Source organism: Giraffa tippelskirchi, chromosome 3 (genome assembly GCF_054371585.1).
Source record: "Giraffa tippelskirchi isolate mGirTip1 chromosome 3, T2T-mGirTip1v1.2.pri, whole genome shotgun sequence".
In the NCBI taxonomy this organism is placed as follows: Eukaryota; Metazoa; Chordata; class Mammalia; order Artiodactyla; family Giraffidae; genus Giraffa; species Giraffa tippelskirchi.
Window position 1 is genome coordinate 924,424 of NC_137277.1, and position 19,868 is coordinate 944,291.

At 49.4% G+C, this 19,868-nt stretch overlaps 1 protein-coding gene and 1 long non-coding RNA gene across 4 annotated transcripts in view; one reads left to right on the plus strand and one right to left on the minus strand.

Annotated features, from left to right (window-relative positions):
• PRKCA (protein kinase C alpha) overlaps nucleotides 1–8,958 on the minus strand; it is a 289,903-nt gene extending 280,945 nt beyond the window's left edge. For all 3 annotated transcript variants that reach the window (XM_081580772.1, XM_081580771.1, XM_081580774.1), the window contains exons 1-2: nucleotides 8,682–8,958; nucleotides 6,422–6,453 (exon numbers count right to left, since the gene is read on the minus strand). In XM_081580772.1, coding sequence (XP_081436898.1) covers nucleotides 6,422–6,453; nucleotides 8,682–8,854 — 205 coding nt within the window. In that variant the 5' untranslated portion in view covers nucleotides 8,855–8,958. The remainder of the gene's footprint in view (nucleotides 1–6,421; nucleotides 6,454–8,681) is intronic.
• A 207-nt stretch (nucleotides 8,959–9,165) lies between these two features.
• On the plus strand, nucleotides 9,166–12,098 carry LOC145542275 (uncharacterized). The gene is made up of 2 exons (XR_014079738.1): nucleotides 9,166–10,126; nucleotides 10,310–12,098. It is a non-coding gene; the product is annotated as an uncharacterized LOC145542275 (long non-coding RNA).
• Nucleotides 12,099–19,868: the final 7,770 nt, after the last annotated feature.

Consider the following 19,868-nt stretch of genomic DNA (forward strand, 5'->3'; position numbering starts at 1 on the left):
GAAGTCATCCTGATCCTTCATACCGTTTAATATTTATATAATCTCATACTCAGCAAATATTTACGTAGTGTCGACTGAGTGCCAGGCACCGCATTAAACGCTGAAGACAGAGAAGGAAGACTCGGTCCTCGCCCTCGAGGTGGGAGGAAACAGCTGCACTCCAGGAGGAGGGTCCCACGGCAGGGAGGGTAGGAAGGCCTGGGAGGCACTTCAGGGGAAGACTCGAAGGTGAGGCGAACCATCTGGGCCAGTTCAGGCTGGGAGAGGAGAGCGATCAAGAGGAAAACACTTCCTGGGAAAGTACATCTCAAGCACTTATCTCGGGTGCCGGGAGGAAGGAGAGCAGCCTTAGAGGAGCCTGAGAAAGAGGGACTGCAGAGACGGGACTCCTGGCGAGGAGGCGGGCTCACACCGACAGGGAAGCTCTGCAGGCAATGAACGCTACTATGAAAAAACACTCTGGAGAGGGGAGAAAAAGAAGTGAGCGTGCTAACGGTTAACGTGCCTAAAAACTTAAGTTTGAGAGTCATCCAGGAGAGTGAAACGCTCAGACTAGTAAGTCACATTAAAGGGAACGGACGTGTCAAATAAACATTCGAGGTTTCCACTGCCGAGGAGGAGGAGTAACCACTCCACAGGCCTCAGCATCGGCTTGGGGTGCGGTGTGAGCAAAGCACTTTCACTTAATGTCTTGAGAAGATCCGCGACTCAGAAAGCCATTAGCCAGAAATCACTTCGTAACCAGTTTGCACCAAACGGGAATCCCCAACACCGGTTTTTTCCCTGCGTCTCTGCTTCTAATGAGTAAAAACTGTTAACTCTTCCAACTGCCCACCTCAATCACACTTTCCTGCATTTTGGGGATTACAGCCAATTTCATCTTTGAAGCTGAAATAAGTCTTTGGTCTGATCTCAGTGCAAAACCGCCCGAGTTTCAAATTAGACTCACCCTTACTTGGACTGTTCTTTTTGGAACTCAGATGACCAAGGGTTCATCTATAGTTCACACAGCTGCTAATCGGGAGGGCCTCCCTGGTGGCTCAGAGGTAATGAATCCACCTGACAGCGTAGGAGATGCGGGTTCCCTCCCGGCTCAGGAAGATCTCCCGGAGGAGGAAATGGCAACCCACTCCAGTGTTCCTGCCTGGAAAATCCCACGGACAAAGGAGCCTGGTGGGGCTACAGTTTATGGGGTCACAGAGAACCGGACATAACTTAGCAACTAGACAACAAACCAGATTGGGGGGGGGGGGCTCCCGAGATGCTGACCTGTTTTGAAATGGAAAATCCTGGCTTCCACTTTGAAAATCAGAGGTCTGTGCGAGAGTCTAGGAGCAGTCAAGCCAGCACATGGGAAGGACAGGGACTGTCAAAGGCGGCCAGCCTCGCAGCCCAGCCCCACCGGGCCTCAGCCCCCAGCCCCTGCCAGCGCTGTGACCACGCCGCGTGGCTCTCGGAACGCTGAGGCCTGTGTGGGAACGACTAGACATCCTCTTCTAGAGAGTCGCCAACTCAACCCCCTCTGTTAAAGGTCACCCTCCCTTAGAGAGACCTGGTTTCTGAATTCCTCGGCTCCTGCAGCTAAACGGGGAACCACGTTTCTTTTTCCTGCATTCAAACATCACCCTTCATTCTCAGAGAATACTGATCACACACCATCCTGTTCAGGTGAGCTGAAATATTGATCCAGAGACAGGCCTTTAAGAAGGAATGTCATCAGGAAAGGTATAGGGAAAGCTGACTTTTAACCCTCAGTGACGGAAAGATACAGAGCTTCACGGGGTCGCAGGTCCAGTTCAGTATTTGGTGTGTTCTTAGCAGGAAGTGGCTAGAGATTGCACACTGACTCACAGCCCTGTTGCAGGCCCTACAGAGAGAATGGAATCCCTGCGGACGACCCCACAGACCCCACTCACCTGCAGGGATTCATTCTGATGCTGTTTCTAGAGCGTGGGCTTCTCAGGTGGTGCTAATGGTAAAGAACCCACCTGCCAATGCAGGAGATGCAAGAGACGCAGGGTTGATCCCTGGGTCGGGTGGGGAAGATCCCCTGGAGGAGGAAACGGCAACCCATTCCAGTACTCTTGCCCGGAGAATCCCATGGACAGAGGAGCCTGGCGGGCTACAGAGAGTCAAACATGACTGAAGTGACTTAGCATGCACTCTGGCGTATTCAGAGAGCCTGGGTGACAGGACAGTTTAACTTGTGACATTCACCAGGAGGGAAGGAACAGAAAGAGCAGGGAAGACAGAAGAGGCAGGTTAACCAGATGTAACAGACTGACTACGCAGGTTTGAGAAGTAGCTTCTATCACTGTAGTTAGAAAAGTGCACTGGTCTCGCTCTGAAGGAAAGAAAGGTCGGGCTGGCTCCTTCCCGTTTCCAGCAGAGAGAGCAGGAGATAAGCTGCGTTGGCTCCGCGGCCCCAGAGGAAGTGCATTTGGCAGCCCCTCTCCAGGACACTGCTGAGGGACACAGGCCAGCTCCCAGCTGGAGGCAGACCTTCCAGGCTTAAAGTTCAACTTCTTGAATGGCCAGGGCCAGGCAAGCTTCCTTCTCTTCCTTTCTTTTCTTAAAGTAGACAAAGACCAGCTCTCCACTAGCCTCACAGACATGAAATGAGCACCGAACAGATTGAGCCAACCTACAGAACAGTAAGCCAAACAAACAGAAAAGGCAAGTTCAAGTCCTGCCGTCTCGGATCTACAAAGGAACACACTTGTCTTCATCTCCAAGAACCTCAAGGCCTCCCATGGCTTCCGGATCTACCATGTCCTCCTCCGTGACCAAGGCCCTGGTTCCACCACGTCAGGCAGCACACCCTCAGCACGGGATCCTCCTGTGTTAGTCGCCCTGGTGACACGTGCTCAGGGCTCTCCCGGTACCACGACAGAAGGACGGCAGAGTCCAGCAAGGACAAGTGGGCACGACCCAGCGGATCCACAGAAAGTCCCTGCTTCCATTAGTATCTTGGGGGAAGGAAAGAAGTGGGAAACCCTACTTTTTCTCAACACCCTGACAAAACACGCCTTTTAGCGTGCTCGTGCTCAGCTGTCCGACTCTTTGCGGCCCCATGGCCGGTAGCCTGTCAGGATTCTCTGTCCGTGGGCCTTCCCGGGCAAGAATACTGCAGCCGGTTGCCATCTCCTTCTCCATTTCTAAATGGCATAGGTAACAAATCCAGTTGTAAGGACTAAAACTCACTTATATCTTTCGTTTTCCGATTCTTACTTAACATTCACTAAGAAGATGGCACGTGCATTTAAGGCTAGCTTACTCCATGAATACGACTCATTTGGAGTGTCTGCCCCTCTCAAGCTGAAGTCAACTTGGCTGCAAATACGTCATCTACTGAGCAAAGCAACAGGTTGCATACTAGCAGCTAGAGACACTGCCCTCCTTCAGGGGACGGGGAAGGAATACCAAGCCAGCCCCAGACTCCAGCTGCCTCCTCCACGGCGTGTGCTGCCAGGCACGAGTGAGCACGAGCCTGTCAAACTGAGATAACAGGAAGTTAACTTAGGGAACATTAAGAGAAAACTTAAACATATTCTAAAATGACCAAATGTTAAGACTGAGGCAAGAGGGACGTCCCTGGCGGCCCACTGGGCAGGATTCCGTGCTTCCACTGCAGGGGGCAAAGGGCTGATCCCTGGTGGGGGAGCTAGGATCTTGTAAGCTTCGAGGTGTGGCCAAAAAAATGTTAAAAAAGAGTGTGGCAAGCACCAAAATTGGAAAACGCTGGGCAACCACTGGGCGATTAACAACGGTGACAACCTAGGGGCAGGATGAGGTGGGAGGGAGGTTCGAGGGGGGGGGTGTGCATACGCACGGCAGAAACCAATCCAACATGATAAAGCAACTGCCCTCCAATTAAAAATAAATTAAAATTAAAACCTGAAAAACAGCACTGTCCCGAGCCAATATTATCTAAGTTACAAGCAACAATAAGATAACAGGTTAGCATAGGCCTGCCGGAGTCAAAAAGAGACGACACGTGACACCTGCAACAAGCAGTTAGCTCACTGCAGATACACTTATGTTTGAAATGGCTTTTGTGAATTAACATGTTTAAATATAACAGGGGAGCTCATTAAAGGGATCTGGTTTAACTCTTCAAAGCAAAGAAGAGTACAGGGACTTCCCCGGCGGCCCAGCGGTCGGGAGACCCAGCTTCCACACTGCAGGCGGCACAGGTTCCATCCCTGGTCGCGGAACTAAGATCCTGCAAGCTGAGAGGCACAGTCAAAAAACAGAAAACCAGGATAGCACACATTCAGTACTACAATTTGGTTTGTAAATCCTCAATTTCAAATGTTAAGGAAGTTCACAGGACAGATAAAAACTGGCTAAAATGTGTTGGAAAAAGTGCTTAACACAGACAATGAAACTTGAAAGCACCCCCTTTCATCTGCCGGAGCAAAGATGCAGAGGATTTATCTGTATTCTCCAACACTGGTTAAGAGTGAAGAGAAACTGGTACTCTCACATTGATACTGAAATACAAACTGGAACCTTTCTGGAGAGCAACTTAGCTGTGCTTATTAAAGTTTAAAATGTATCCACACACTTCTAAGTATCTATTGCTGACAGGCCTATACTAGACCCTAAGGATACTGACAGCTTCATTTGCTAAGAACTTAGAAACAATTAAAATGTCCCTCAGTAGAGACAGCTGAATCAGTTTGATGCTTCCACACATGCAACTAAACAAGGCAGAACTGATGTTCTGAGAAGCACTTCCCCATACCCACTGCCGACTGCCGGAAAAACGTACAAGAGTGATTGAAAATTCAGATCTTTTTAAAAAGTATGCGTAATTTAGTGAATGCATTGATGTCTGAAGTTATGCCTGAGGGAAAAGAAAACAAGAATACAATTTCATTTTTATACAGTCTTTGTACAATTTATGAGCATCGCTTTTATAACTGAGGTAAAAGGGGGCAATGCTGACGTGAGGCCAGTAAGCTGCTAATCCACTGAAAGCTCCACAGACGCTCTCTGGGGACCCTCTCAGGTCAACACACCTGCTCTCCAATTTCAACAACAAAACCTGCAGGTCTGAAAGGGATCAACTTTATTATCCCAGATTCTTTGTCTGTAGAAAATGATCATTTTTTAAATAACATACCCACTTCCTCTTGTACATTATTTAGGACATTTAGTAAATAGTTTTCCTTATGAGTTTCCATAGGTCTCCACCTAAGCACATTACCAAAAATGACAGGAGAAAGAAATCACATTAGCCCAGAATCACAAGGTCACATCCTTAAACTCCTTGTTGAAAGACTTCAAGCTGCCTCCGAAGCTTAGGTCCACAACTTTGAGACCTGGAAAGAGTCACATTTCCTTTTATCTCTGAGACACACGCTCATTCTTTTTCAAAGGACTCTCTTGATTACTCAATGCAACTCTCCAAATAAGTTTATTCAACAGGGGTGTTTAAGCACGGTGTGAAGAAAAGTGGAATGCTGATGGGTAATGCCATAAAATATCTGCATCCAAAAATGTTTAGAAAATGTATATAAAGAAACACATTCACAAGTGTGTGGAAGGTTCTGAAAGGTGACCAACTTACTAGCACAATTTTAAAGTTATAAAGAGTACACTCTGCGTATCTCTAATGTGCTTAATATTAAACAGTGTTAGGATAATATTTTCCAGGCTAGAATGTACTTTCCACTTGCCCTAATAAACCGAAGCCCAGATGGGAAATGTAACCAGGACTAAGTAAACATAATATAGACGGTGAGGAGAGCTAATGATCTAGGATGCCTTCACGAGCAATAAAGCATTCAAAAACAAAAAAAAGTTTCAACAGAGGGTATGAAAAGCTGGGCATTTGGACTGTGTGAAATAAATGCACCTTCAGAGAGGAAATGCGTTTCTGTGGATGTGACCGAGAGTGTCAGATGCTGTCACAAAGCTGACGTGAGGGAAAGACGTGCCTCATGCAGCAGGCTTTAAAACATGCAGACTTGATTCTGGCTGACAATCTGTCATCAAAACCCCAAGGCCTCTTACTAGTGTGCTGTATGGCCCACAGTGAGAAGTCCAACCCAGTTCCCAGGTAAAAGATGAACCAAAACAGGAAGAAAAGCCACACAAACACAAAGCGATTCCGTTTTTTTCTGAACACCCACACAAAGACAGCAGTTTCTGACAAGAACACTCTTGGCAAAAAAAAAGTTACAGGAAGGTTTTATTCCCTTGAAGAAAAAAGAAGGCCTACACGCAGATTACCAGGCAATACCAAATGGTGTTCTTCCCGCAAGGCCCAAGTTTACAGGCTTCACATTTTGAAAACATCTAAATGTGTTTTTGCTTTTATATCAAATAAAAGATGACTGAAAACACTGTTCTTGTCTGGAATGCTTATTTCTTGTTGTATTTGAAAATAAAATCCAACATGGCAGCTTACCTTGGCACTGGAAGCCTTGTTTCCCAAACCCCCTGAAAAACAAACAAGAAAAATTTCTTATTTTCTGTTGACACCACATCTTAAGCCAGTTATATGACAAAGCATTCTACAGAGGTAAAAGTTTGCACGTGAAACCCAATGATTTGACAGGAAAACATGCCTAAACAGCTCAGAGTGCAGAGTCAAGTCAACTTTGAAAAGATCTGGCCTCCGAAGTCTCACTGAACTCAGTTCAACATATTCAAGGTTCTTGCCAGTTTTTTTTTCCCCTAACATTTTATCAGTACTTAATTTAAGAACATGACTATGAAGTTGTCGGCTACAATATTCAAGTAACAAGAACTTTATGGTTAAAAAACCAAATCTACAAAGATGGCTGAATTTGGTCCCTAAAGACCAACTGAAAATCTTTTCGCCCTAAAAACAAACAAGGGGCTTCATTTGTTATGAAGTATTATTTACCTAGAAATTACCAGGTAGCACCACTCTTAACACTAAATTTTGGCTTAAAGGAGCCAGATTTTACAGTGTCATCCCTATTGTTTGTATGTGAGATTATGATCTGATTTTACTGTGAACCAACAGCATTCAAAGCACATTCAGAAGCTATATTGCTCTTGTAAATTACTTTAGAGAATTTACTCTCTAAGCAGAGAACTCGACATGGACATTAAATTGCAAACACCATTTCAACTAGGATGAACTACATTAAAATTCTCAGAAGGTTATGAGTCATAATCTCTTGCTTTACATAGCATTTTAAATTTACAAAGCACTTCACATATCTTTATAATTAACTTAGTCACTCCCCACCCCCCAAAAAAATTTAAATGCAAACAGTTTTAAACTATCAGTGCTTTAATATTTGAGTTGTAAACCAGGGAAACAGAGAAGAAAATTGAAAAATTAAAACCACGGCTAGACCGTGCTGGGGAATATTTTCCTGGAGCTTCCGAGGGGTTGCTCCGCAGCTAAGTGGAGAAGAGGAGTATCGACCATGGGGAATTAGAGGACAAGGAGATCTTTATTTCCACTTCATGCTACACCTGGTGACCCAGCAGGCCACGGCAGTTCACAGGGGTAACGAAGGACAGTGGAAAGTCTCCAGTGAGCCTGGATGTATACGTTGCAAGTGTCTTTTCTACCTTACCTTCGTCCTGCAAAAGTAATCGGCAGTCTGTTCTGTTTTAATGGAATTTCACAGCTGACACATGAGGCCGAAGACCTCCCCTTAACTAAATGCAATCTCTCTGCCTTGAGGCTACAAGAACCGACTTTAAGCAGTCTTGTCTACATTGAGCTACTCCTAGGAGCTCCACCGCTTCAGGCGCTGACCACACCTCGGAAATCATTCGGAGAGGTGCCTGTGCTTTATACATAAGTGTGCTTTGTAGGGGATTTCTAAAAAGAAACGAAGACATTGAGCACCTTATTAGCACGTTTGTGGGGCTTTCCCTTAAAGATTCCCCCAGGTGTGACGGGTTCGGATAGAGCCATCCTTAGGGGAGAAGTTAAGCACCTATTAATTAGCACGTTTGCGGGACTCGCCCTTGGAGACGGTTTCCCCGTGCGATGCATTCAAGCAGCGTTCTCCCAAGAGCCCCACAAGGTCCAGGAGCCACACAGCGGCTGGGCAGTCTCCCGGCGCCGCTCCCCGCGGGGTAGGGGAGTTAAGGAGGCCTGGACGGCTCTGACTTAGGGGGCGGGGGGCTTCCTACGTACGGCAGCAAGAGATGGAATGGGTGGAGGTTGTCTGGCAACGTAAGAGGAAGAAAACTAACGCTTCTCCAAGGGAGGCATCTGTACTGCCTTTAGTTTCAGCTTTCTTCAAGCAACCGGGGAAGGGGGGTCATCCACCTTTTCAAAGTCAGTCAAAGTCATCACCGCCTCAGCAGGAATCAAGCACACGCGCGAGTCCCTCCGGCTTGGCGGGATCGGGGCCCCTGCCGCCTGTCCGGCAGCCGCGGCGCGTAAAGCGCGGCCCGGGGGACACCGCAGCCTGGAAGTTACCTGCGCGCGGCGGCCGCAGCCCGGCGGGCAGCCCCGGGCAGGCCTGCGTGCTCCCGCCCCGCCGGCCGGCCGCCGCCCTCCCCGCCTCCACAGTTTGCCGCCGCTCCTCCCGGCTCGCGGCCCGGCCCGGGGAGAGTCCGCGCGCGGCGGGGCCCGAGCCGCCGGCCCGGGGAGCGGTCGGCGGCCCGCCCGGGGTCCCGCCGGGAGCGGACGCTGCGAGGCGCCGGGCGGGCCCGGGGCGCGCACCCACCAGATGAAGTCGGTGCAGTGGCTGCAGAAGGTGGGCTGCTTGAAGAAGCGCGCGATGAACCGGTGGTTCTTCACCTCGTGCACATTCTTCTGCCTCAGCGCCCCTTTGCGGGCGAAGCGGTTGGCCACGTCCTGCGGCGCCGCCGGCTCGCCGGCCGGGAAGACGTCAGCCATGGTCCCCCGCCGCCTCCTGCCGCGGGCGGCGGCCGAGGGTGGCCAGGAGCCGGGCGGGCGCGGAGCGGAGCAGAGCCGCGGGCTCGCTGGGGCCGCTCGGCTCTGACGGCAGCGCCGGCGCTCGCGCTTCCTAGTCGGGCGGCGGGGGCGGCCCGCCCACCGCGCATGCCCGAGCGCGGCCCGGCGGACGGGGCGGGGGCGCGCGGGGCGGGCGCGCGGGGCGGGCGCGCGCGGAGGGAGCGGCGGGCGCGCGGAGGGGGCGGCGGGCGCGCGGGGCGGGGGCGCGCTCGGAGGGAGCGGCGGGGGCGCGCGGGCCGGGCGGGGGCGCACCGAGGGAGCGGCGGCTCCGCGGCCCCCGAGCCGCCCGGGAAGCGCCCTCTCCCCGTCCCCCCGTTTGCCGGGCTCCTCCCTCCCGCGCTCCGCTGCTCCCGCCCCGCACGCAGCCTGGGTCCCGGGCCGGCTCCTGGCCGCGCCCCCTTCCAGGACCCAGCGCGGTCCCGGGACGGACGCCCGCGCCGCTCTGAGGCTCAGCCCCTCCCGGGCCTGCACGCTGTGCCGCCTGCGGCCCCAGAGCCGGGCGGCCCCGCGCCCGGTGGACACGTCTGATGTGTCGGGACGGCTAGGGGACCTGTCCTGGCTGTTCACCCCGTTACCCGTTGGGTACCCCGCTTACAGCGTGCGTGATCAGGTCTTCTTGACTTGACAAGCCCAGAGCCTTAATTGAGACGCGGTTGTGCAGCCTAAAGCTGATGACTGCCCCACTGGCAGGTGCAGAGCGCAGGCAGTTGGTTTGTAAACTGCCGAGTGAAACTGCCCCGTGAAAGCGTGGCTGGCGCGGACCGGCGAAGCACGCGCGTGGGGCCGTACCAACTAGTCACTTGCTGAATACTCATTAACTCTGCCCGGAGGATGCTAAAATGCATGAGGGAAGCGTTTCATTATTTGTTTATTTCATTGTCAGATTCGCTCAGATAAGAAATTAACGGATGTATTGAAAGGAGTATGTTTAATCCTTCAAGAAGTTAGGAAAAGAAATAAGGAAGGAAGAAAGAAATCTTTCCTAAGATCTATACTATCTTAGAGTACATAGGCCAAGCAGGGCTGCCATTTTTAAGATTGCCCGATTGAACGCCTGTTGGTAGGAATGTCTTATGTTTTGACAGGGGTAAGCGATTGACCCGCCCTTAATGGGGCGTGTACTTCCAGCGCTCACTGGATCTTTCCGGCCAATGTTCTTGGAACTTAAGAACATTGCACCTGCTCGCTATTCTGGTGAGAAACTTCTCCACTTTTGTTGGGGCTCCCAGTCCAAGGGGAGGGGGTGTTCCCAGGTGGGACTAGTGGTAAAGAACCCACCTGCCAGTGCAGGAGATGCAAGAGACGCGGGTTCCATCCCTGGGTCAGGAAGATCCCCCTGGAGGGTGGCATGGCAACCCACTCCAATGTTCTTGCCAGGAGAATCTCATGGACAGAGGAGCCTGGCGGGCTACAGTCCATGGGGTCGCAAAGAGTTGGACACGACTGAAGTGTCATAGCGTGCACGCCAGTTCAAGGAAGCAAAAAAGGAAGATGCAAGGAAAGGAATGCAAAGCAGGGAATGTAGGAAAATAGAGCAAGTTCTCCACAAAACACTATTACCACCTCAAGCATGGTTGTGTATTGCTTAATACTCGTAAGTTACATGGAAAAATCCCGGTACATGTAAATACTTGTAATTGACGGTGGAAAGAAACACAAATTCTTGCCTCGAAACCACCTGGATCTAAGACAGGCATCACCCCTTGTATGAAGACAAGCTTCTTTCCGTTTCCCTGAAGTTCTGAAGTAAAGACGGAAGAAAAAGACGGGAGGGCTGGGAGGAGGGGTGGTAGGTGAGAGTGGCATCTGAGCAGAGGGACGGGGAGGTGAGCCAAGACCCAAGTGGACCTCGCAGGGAGAGGAGTCCGCTCTCAGGGGTGCCGAGACCAGAGACATCTCATTTCTTTCAGGCTGTGGTTTTGCTTTCTTGCCTCTATCATTACTGTTGCTCCCTGTGAGCAGGGAGAGAACTGGAAGTTTCTTGAGTGATGACTGAGCCCAGTTGCGGGGCGGCGTGGGGATGCCCCGGGGGGGGGGGTCCGCGAGCCGCGGAGCAGCGCCCCAGCAAGGCAGGGTGGGCGCGCAGGCCCCGTGGGGCTCCTGGGCACTTGAGCCCTTCTGTGTCCCCATTGCTTGGTTAAAGGAAAGAGGCTTCATGCAGCCCGAATGACCTTCCCTGAGTTCCAACAGGTAAGTTCAAATAAATGCTGACTGGGGAAGGGAGGGGATGTGGAAAGCAGGGAGGAGCCGGGGAGAAGCCGGTCAGCTGGGGGGCAGGGTCTCTGCCCCCCACCCCCAGGGTCACACAGAACACTGTCTTTGAGCTGCTTTGAAGGTGCGGACACCCCCCAGGTGGGAGAAGTTAAGGGTATGCTGCCTGCAAGCACTTAGGTCCCAGACCGATTAGAACCAGAAGGGTGATGGTGTTGCTGGCCCAAATCTTGGCTTTCTCTGCCCACCAAAGCTGAATAAAAAAATACAGAGACAAAGTTTGGAGGAAATGGAAAGGTGGCTTCAATCCTCAGCCGGCAGAGAGGGGAACACGGTAGGCTCGTGGCTCAAGAACTGTGCCCACCTCCCCCCCGGGAGTCCGGGGGCTTCCATAAGAAGAGGGCTCACAGTAGCTGGTGATGGAGAGTAAAGGTGTTAGAGCCTTGATTCCTTCCTGTTGCGTTGTTTCAGAGACAGTCACAGGCTGGCATCAGTAACCCAGTAATTGAGTCTGGCTGTTCGGTGGCTCTGTGGCCTTCTTTCTGATGTGTAACTACAAAGGGGAGGCTGTTGTAAGGGTAAACACTAGGAATGCAGAAAAGTAAACTTGGATACAGACAGCAGAGTTAGGAGCAGTTAAAGTAAAAAAACCAAAAAACAAACAAACAAACTAGGAATGTTCAGGCCTTTTCTCTTTATCTTCTTTGTTCTCGGGATTGGGAAGGAAAAAAACTCATTCCTCCTTTTACTCTGTCACTGCAACAATGGTTCGGACTCCCGGTCACCCCAGCACCAGTCCACCAGAAGGACGTCCACGGGCTGATCACGCCCCTCTGTGAACCTTACTATAAAGCTCCCCACTGCCCCTTCCAGGTCTTACACCAATTCTGAGGGCATGAGGCTACTGTGGCACCTTCTGCCTGGCAAAGCAATAAAACTAGTGTACATCACCCCAGACTCTGTCTCTGAGATTTAATTCTGTGGCCGGTACAGAGACCAGATTCGGCTTCAGCCCCTGCAGCCCACCTGAGCAGGGTCTCCATGGGGTCACTAAAATGGAGGGGTTTCCAGAAAGAGAGACCCCTGTGCAGGGGGAGGGTCAGTCAGACATGGTGGTAGCGATGATTTTAGCGTCTGCTGTTTCCCGGGGAAGGCACGGGAGAGCAGGAACGGTAGACTGAATGTAGGGTTTGTGGGCACCCTCCTCTGTGATCCCTGACTCTGAGGAGTAAGCGTGACACTCTTCGCAGAGGTGCTGCCTGGACCAGACTTTTGGAAAGCATCACAGAAAAATATCATCAAGCCCTAACGGGACATACATATTTTAAGAAGTCCATAATTACCTGGTAAGTGAAGGAAGCAGGATGTAAAACAGTATTTGGAGATGCCATTTTTTAGATGTATGTACACCCATATCTGGGCTTCCCAGGTGGCTCAGTGGTAAAGAATCTACGTGCCAACGCAGGAGATGTGGGTTCTATCCCTGGGTCAGGAAGATCCCCTGGAGTAGGAAATGGGAACCCACTCCAGTATTCTTGCCTGGAGAATTCCATGGACAGAGGAGCCTGGTGGGCCACAGTGCATGCACAGCCACGACTGTGTGCCCTAAGTAAGCTTCTGTGTGTACACACAGGCGTGTACAGGGGCACCACGTCCGTATGCCCTAAGTAAGCCTGTGTGTGTACACACAGGCGTGTACAGGGGCACCACGTCCGTATGCCCTAAGTAAGCCTGTGTGTGTACACACAGGCGTGTACAGGGGCACCACGTCCGTATGCCCTAAGTAAGCCTGTGTGTGTACACACAGGCGTGTACAGGGGCACCACGTCCGTATGCCCTAAGTAAGCCTGTGTGTGTACACACAGGCGTGTACAGGGGCACCACGTCCGTATGCCCTAAGTAAGCCTGTGTGTGTACACACAGGCGTGTACAGGGGCACCACGTCCGTATGCCCTAAATATGCTTGTGTGTGTACACACATGTGTATACAGGGACATACATGACGAATGTTCATTTAAGTCACTCTCTCTGGGTGGCTGGAGTATAAACACTCTTCTCATCAGGAAGAGAAGCCTTCGGCCCAGGACTCACATTTTGAAAGGGCATTATAAGTCACATTTCTAATGTCACCAAAAGAAGGTATTTATTACTTTTAACACAAAAACTTTTATTGCCAGAATTTTATTGTTGTTGCATGGAGCAGAGATAGTACCCATTTGAATGTGGAATATTTGAGAAGCGGGTCTCCAGCCAGTGACCCTCAGCTCTTCTGTAGCCCCGGTCCACTACTAGAAGCTAAATTCCTGAGTGGACTGCCCAAGGACTCTTCTAGGTGTCCAGGATTTCTGCTTCCTCCACAAAGCATTTTTCCTCCACTTTCTCCCCTTTTCCTACAGCAGACATGACACAAACCAGACAGAGGATCAGGAAACCTGGGTTGGGGTCCAAGCCTCAACACTTACTGATAACTTCTCCAAGTCTCTCTCCATCTAAAAATGGAGATTCATAACGATCCTAGGATTTCCTTAGGAATTTAACCAGATGGTACATATATATAAATGTATATAAATATAAATGAGACCAAATGATGTGCACTAAGTCCTGAAGTCTCAAACAAATGCAAGGTAGGGTGGCCTATCTCGGAGAACCCCATAGAGAGAAGAGCCTGGAAGGCTACAGTCTATAGGGTCACAAAAAGTCAGACACAACTGAAGCGACTTAGCACATACACAGTTTATTTAAATCAATCCTGTATTAAACAAAACTGTAAGCATGTTTAAAGCTAAATAGCTAAGTCCTCTAAAACAAAAACAGGCAAACTGGGAGACCAGGGCAGGAATGGGCGGGCCTTTCACAGGGCGTTCAGCTGCCTTTCCTGGGGCTAGGGCTGCTCTGTGCCCGAGGTGTGACCGCTCTGTGCCCGAGGTGTGAGAGTCAGTTTAGTTCCAAGCAAGGAGCCCTGCTGGTGGGCCAGTGGGTAGGATTTCACCTTCCAACGCAGGGGGTACAGGCAGCCCTAAAATCCCGCAGGCCTCGTCGGCAAAAAACCAGAACATAAAGCAGAAGCGATGTTGTAACAAGTTCAATAAAGACTTTAAAAATTGTTCACATTAAAAAAAAAAAAGTTTAGTTTCAACCCCAAAGCACTCCAGGGCTCCAGCTGTGTGGCCGGCCCTTCACTAGACCCAGGGATCTGTACAAAAGGAAAAAGGAGCATTCCCGCCCTCTGGGAGCTCAGATCCTTACTGAGATCTCCCCGGAGGAGAGAGGTCAGGCCAGGAGTAGAATCTTATTTAGAGAAGTGCTGTCCAACAGGCAGAAGAAGTAAGTTGAAAGACTGTCCTTTCTTTCTCTTGTCCCTCAATGGACCGGAAACAAGATCCAATTCATGACCCTCAACCAGCCCCCCTCCTTTCTTCTCCCGGCCACATTCACCCTGATCCCCGACTCTCGACAGCCTCTCAGAAACCACACACGCCCCCAGATACTCCCTTCTGTGCCCCCAGCCTGTCAGGCTTTTACTCCCTCCCCTCCCCTTGATGGTTTTCTGTGCTCTTTATTTTGTATCACTTTCGGCAAAAGCCCCTCCACCTCTCCCTTCAGGGTAAGGCTTTCCAAGCTCCTCCAGCAGCCAAAACACCAAAACACAAAACAGAGGCGGCATTTTAAACAAATAAAGACTTTACAAATGATCCACATGAAAAAAAATTTTTTTTAATCTTAAAAAAAAAAGGAGTAGGTTGGGCTGGGAGTGAGTGCCAGGGTGGCTGAGCAGAAGGAAAATGCTGGTGATTTACTAGACTCCTCTCCCTTTGTTTAGCAATGAATGCTGGGTCCTGGAATGTTCATGTATTATCTGGTGTTCACTATATATATCTCTGCCTTTGTGTAACTTACATTCTCTTCGGTGATTTGGGCGGGAGAGGGAAGTCTGTGGACATTCCCACCCAGGAAAATGTAACTCACCCGCTTGCTCACTTCTGTTCTGATGACAGCCATCACTTAAAAAGCACATGCATGACTACCTTCAACAGGCCGATGTGGTTTTGGTTTGGGTGTTTTCTGCTGTACGCAGTCATAGAGTAAAAGCCCTTCTCCCACCAGTGGGCACAGGGCAAGGATTCCAGCGGAACCTGGAGAGGCTGGTGGCAAGGTATGTGCCATGAGGTTTACTTGGGGAAATCAGTAAGCGAGGGGGAATGCCAGCTTCCCCTTGGGAGGAGTATTTCACAAGAGTCAGTGCAGCGATGACAGCCTGGTTCTTTTGAACGCAGGCTTAATTTTTTTGGCAAACTGTACAATCTGCAATTGTTCCTGTGGTTGGTGGAGCCTTAGAACTGTCTCCAAAAGCCTTGGAGTCCATCCAAACGTCATTCAGATTTCTTTGTGGGATATGACTCCAAACAACAGGAAGGATAGAAGAAGCATTCAGAGACACCAGGCAATCTGTGCTGAGCAGCAACGCTCAGGGACTGGACAGGGTGTCGGGGTGACAGTGAACAGAAGTCACAGGCAGGTCTGGCTCGGCCTCTTGTGGGGCCACTGCCCCTTCCCTTGGGTCCTGGTGCACAAAGGTTTTGTTTGTGCACTCCAAGAGTCTCTGTTTCCCCCGTCTGTGGAAGTTCTGTAATCAAATCCCGCTGACCTTCAAAGTCAGATTCCCCAGGGATTCTCAGTCCCTTTGCTGGATCCCTAGGTTGGGGTATCTGTGGCGGGGCCTAGACCCTTTGCATCAGTGCGAGAACTTCTCCAGTTTGTGGGTCGCCCACCTGGTGGTTCTGTGGCAGGGCTGGTGGTGTCCGCCTCCAAGAGGACTCTGGGAGATGGTGACGGACTGGGAGGCCTGGCTGCTGCAGTCCACAGGGTCACAAAGAGTCCGACACGGCTGAGTGACTGAACTACAGTGAGCAGAGTTGAGTTTCCCTGGAGAGGTGGGAGCTGGTCAAAGCTTGCTTGGAGGGGCTCTAAAGAGAGGGGAAGAAGAGAAACAAGTCAGAGAGAAAGGGGTACCATTGCAAACAAGAGTTATTTTTTTTTAAAGTGGAGGAGGGTGGTCAGTGAGATCTAAATACATTTTTTATAGGAAAATAGCATCATATTTGTATGATGATGGGCATGACCCTGGAGAAGAAATGTGAAGTGTGAAAGTGTTAGTTGCTCAGTCATGTCTAACTCTTTGTGACCCCATGGGCTGTAGCCTACCAACCAGGCTCCCTGTCCATGGAATTCTCCAGGCAAGAATACTTGACTGGGTAACCATTCCCTTGTCCAGGGGATCTTCCCAACCCAGGGACTGAATCCAGGTCTCCTGCATTGCAGGCAGATGCTTTACCATCTGAGCCACCAGGGACACCCAGAAAAAGGGATACTAAACAGACATAGCAAAGAGTTATGCTGACTAAATGTGGCCGATAGGTGTTGGGGAAGAAAAGGCTTTCTTCTACCCTCTTGAGTTGAGTGACGGGGCATGTGAATTAAATTAATGCAAGACAACAGGAGAAAAGGCCAATTTTTGTTCACGTACACATAAGCAAAGAGATAATGTTACTCAAAGGTATGGTTAGAACTGGGGGCTTATAGTCCATCTTAATAGGGGGAGAGAGGGGGACCAAAGGGCACTTATGTAAAATCAAAGATAAATGGGCTCTTCGGGAAATATCTATCTTTGTGATAAGGTCTCTTAGGTGATCTCTTACCCCAGTGATTCCAACTCCAGTGATAAAAGTTGTGAAACTCGCAGGGAGGGGATTTATGACAGCTGAGTTCTTTGGCAAGGCTCTGCTTTCAGACAGATAAGGAGAGTTCAGGGAAAAGCCTTCCTGCCTGTAGATTCCCGAGTGACTTCGGCTCCAGTAGTGTTAAGGCCGCACTGGCCTGTTCTGTGCGGGAGTCCGTGGCACAGCGACTGTTATTTAAACAGCCGAGCCCCACAGGCCTTCAGGAGAAAACGCGTGTCCTGGTGTCATGGCTCCCGATGTCTTCCCCTTCGGAACGCCTGGTGATGCCCTTGGCCAAGTGAGGCGGTCATCCCTGGCAGCAGGGCAGCACCAGTGTCTTCTCTTCAGTGGGCGAATGTCTCTCACCTCAGAGGTCTGGACTTAACTCCATCACTGATACGTTAAACCCACGGGGTTTGCATTTGTGAGTGAAGTTTAGAAACTGTACATTTGTTTTCAAGAGAATTTGGCATATTAGAAGATTTAACAGATTCTAGTTTAAAATGTGTAACTGAATCGGGGGTATGGGCTGTGATTTTAAGTTGAAATCTCTCTCACTTTGTAAGAAGCATGAAAACACTGAGAGAATCTGGAGGCTCAGCAGGCTTTCTCCCTTACAGTTTCATTGGGATATAATTGACATAGCTACTCAGTCGTGTCTGACTCTTAGCGACCCCATAGAGTACAGCCTGCCAGGCTCCTCTGTCCATGGGATGCTCCGGGCAAGAATACAGGAGTGGGTTACATGCCGTCCTCCAAGCTATCTTCCCAACCCAGGGACTGAACCTGCCTCTCCTACATTGGCAGGCGGATTATTTACCATCTGAGCCACCAGGAATAGGGGAGTGAGACACACAGTACAATGATTTGACTTACATATATCATGAAACGATTATGACAGCAAGTTAAGGAGCATCCATCTTCTCATTTAGCACCAGTTTCGTAAGTTGAAATTTCTAGATTTATGAAACTTAAGTTTTAAATCTTATTAAGGGGACCTTTGTTTGTCAGGGAATCAACTGTTTATTATTATCCATTATTCATCTCTTCACACATCTCTAAGATGACTTGTAATAAAAGAGAACCATTTATAAACTTTAAAAGCTTAAGGAAGAATTATGTTTTTTATATCTGATTTTAGCTGATTGAACGTGGATGTTAAAAATATATCCTTCTGAATGTTTTTCTGGGCAAAAGAATAACATAGGTGACCCTCAGGATCATAAAAACTCCCATTGACAGTTCTGTGTGTAATTTTATCTCATACCCACATTTACATAGGGTTTTTTTTCCTGTCCTTTACAAAAATTATTTATTTTTAATTGGAGGATAATTGCTTTACAGTATTGTGTTGGTTTCTGCCAAACATCGACGTGAATCAGCCGTAGGTATACATACGTCCCTCCCGCCTCCCACCCCTCTAGGTTGGCAAAGGTCTAGGAACCGGCAGGAAGCCCAGGGTGGTAGCTGGGGTACCATGAACGCAGGCACTTCTAAGAGTTCTAGAGTTGCTTTCTGAGAAGTGTCACATATTCAGAGTGAATTGGACTAAAGTTGTCAAATCTTGATTTATTATCTTTTAAACTAGGGGTCAGTGATCGTAAACGGTTTGAGGGACTTCCCTGGTGAGCCAGTGGTGAGACCCTGTGCCTCCATTTCAAGGGCATGGGTTTGATTCCTGGTCTGGGAACTAGGATCCCATAAGCTGCAAAGTAAAATAAAAATAAAAGTGATGACATGTATCTATACAAATTTCTTTAAAAATTATTTCGGCTAAATACATATTAATATATTTATAAAAGATATATTAAATATATAAATATATTAGCATAAATAATATAACATATTTATATATTTATTAATAGTACATTATTTAAATATATATTAAATATACCATAAATATATTGGATATAAATATATTACTAATATAAATAATATGTATTTAGCTCAAAACATGCATATATATGTATATACACACACACACACACACACACATACAGACAGAGTGAGAAATGGAAATGAAGGCTCAACAGTGATAAAACTGGCCTGCCAAATTGCTCCATAGCTTTAGAAAAAGAAATTAGCGGAGTTCTGAAGGCGTGGACTGCGTTGAGGCAGAAGCATGCTGTGTGATGAGGGCTGGTCTCCCAGAAGCACCCGCTCCAGGGCCTCCTGCTGAGGCCGCCAGTGAGGGTATTTCTTGGCTCATTTGGACCCATGAAGTAGAAATTCGAAGCTTATAAACATTGTCTCTAATAAATACCTCTCGTTGACAATAAGATAATTCAGCTCTCTATAGCTGCCCTAAGATGATCTAGTAACTTTAAAGTTTAACAAGAGAGAAACAATAAAAAAAGCATTTAACGTTGACTGAGGGCTCCGCTCTGCCCCAGGAATTATCTCAAGCTCTTCACAGGCAGCTGTTAACTCCTTCAGCGCCCCCACCCTTTGGGGTGGGTGTTAATACTATCCCCATTGAACCTGTGCTGAGCCAGAAGAGATGGAGTTACACGTCTCATATTGCACAGCCAGTCAGCGGCAGAGCTGACGGAACCCCAGCCCCCCGACCCCACACCCGCCCCCTAAATGGGCTGCGGTCAAGACCAGCACCACCACCATCTTTTGTGCCAACGCTGAGGCTGCACAGGCTTCCCTGGTGGCTCAGAAGGTAAAGAACCTGCCTGCAGCGCAGGAGACGTGGGTTTGGTCCCTGGGTCGGGAAGATCCCCTGGAGGAGGAAATGACTACCCCCTAAGGATTCTTGCCTGGAGAATCCCAGGGACAGAGGAGCCTGGCGGGCTGCAGCCCAGAGGGCTGCAAGGAGTCGGACACAGTGGAGTGACTAACATACTCAAGGCTGCAAGAGGAATTCTCCCAGGTCGGTGCTCTAGAGGGTGGAGGAGGGTTTTTTTTCCAGGTTAGGAGATCTGATGAGGAACTAGCGCTGCTGCTGACAATGTAAACATTGAAAGACTCAGGGAGAAGCCAGCCTTCCATCTAGTGGTGCA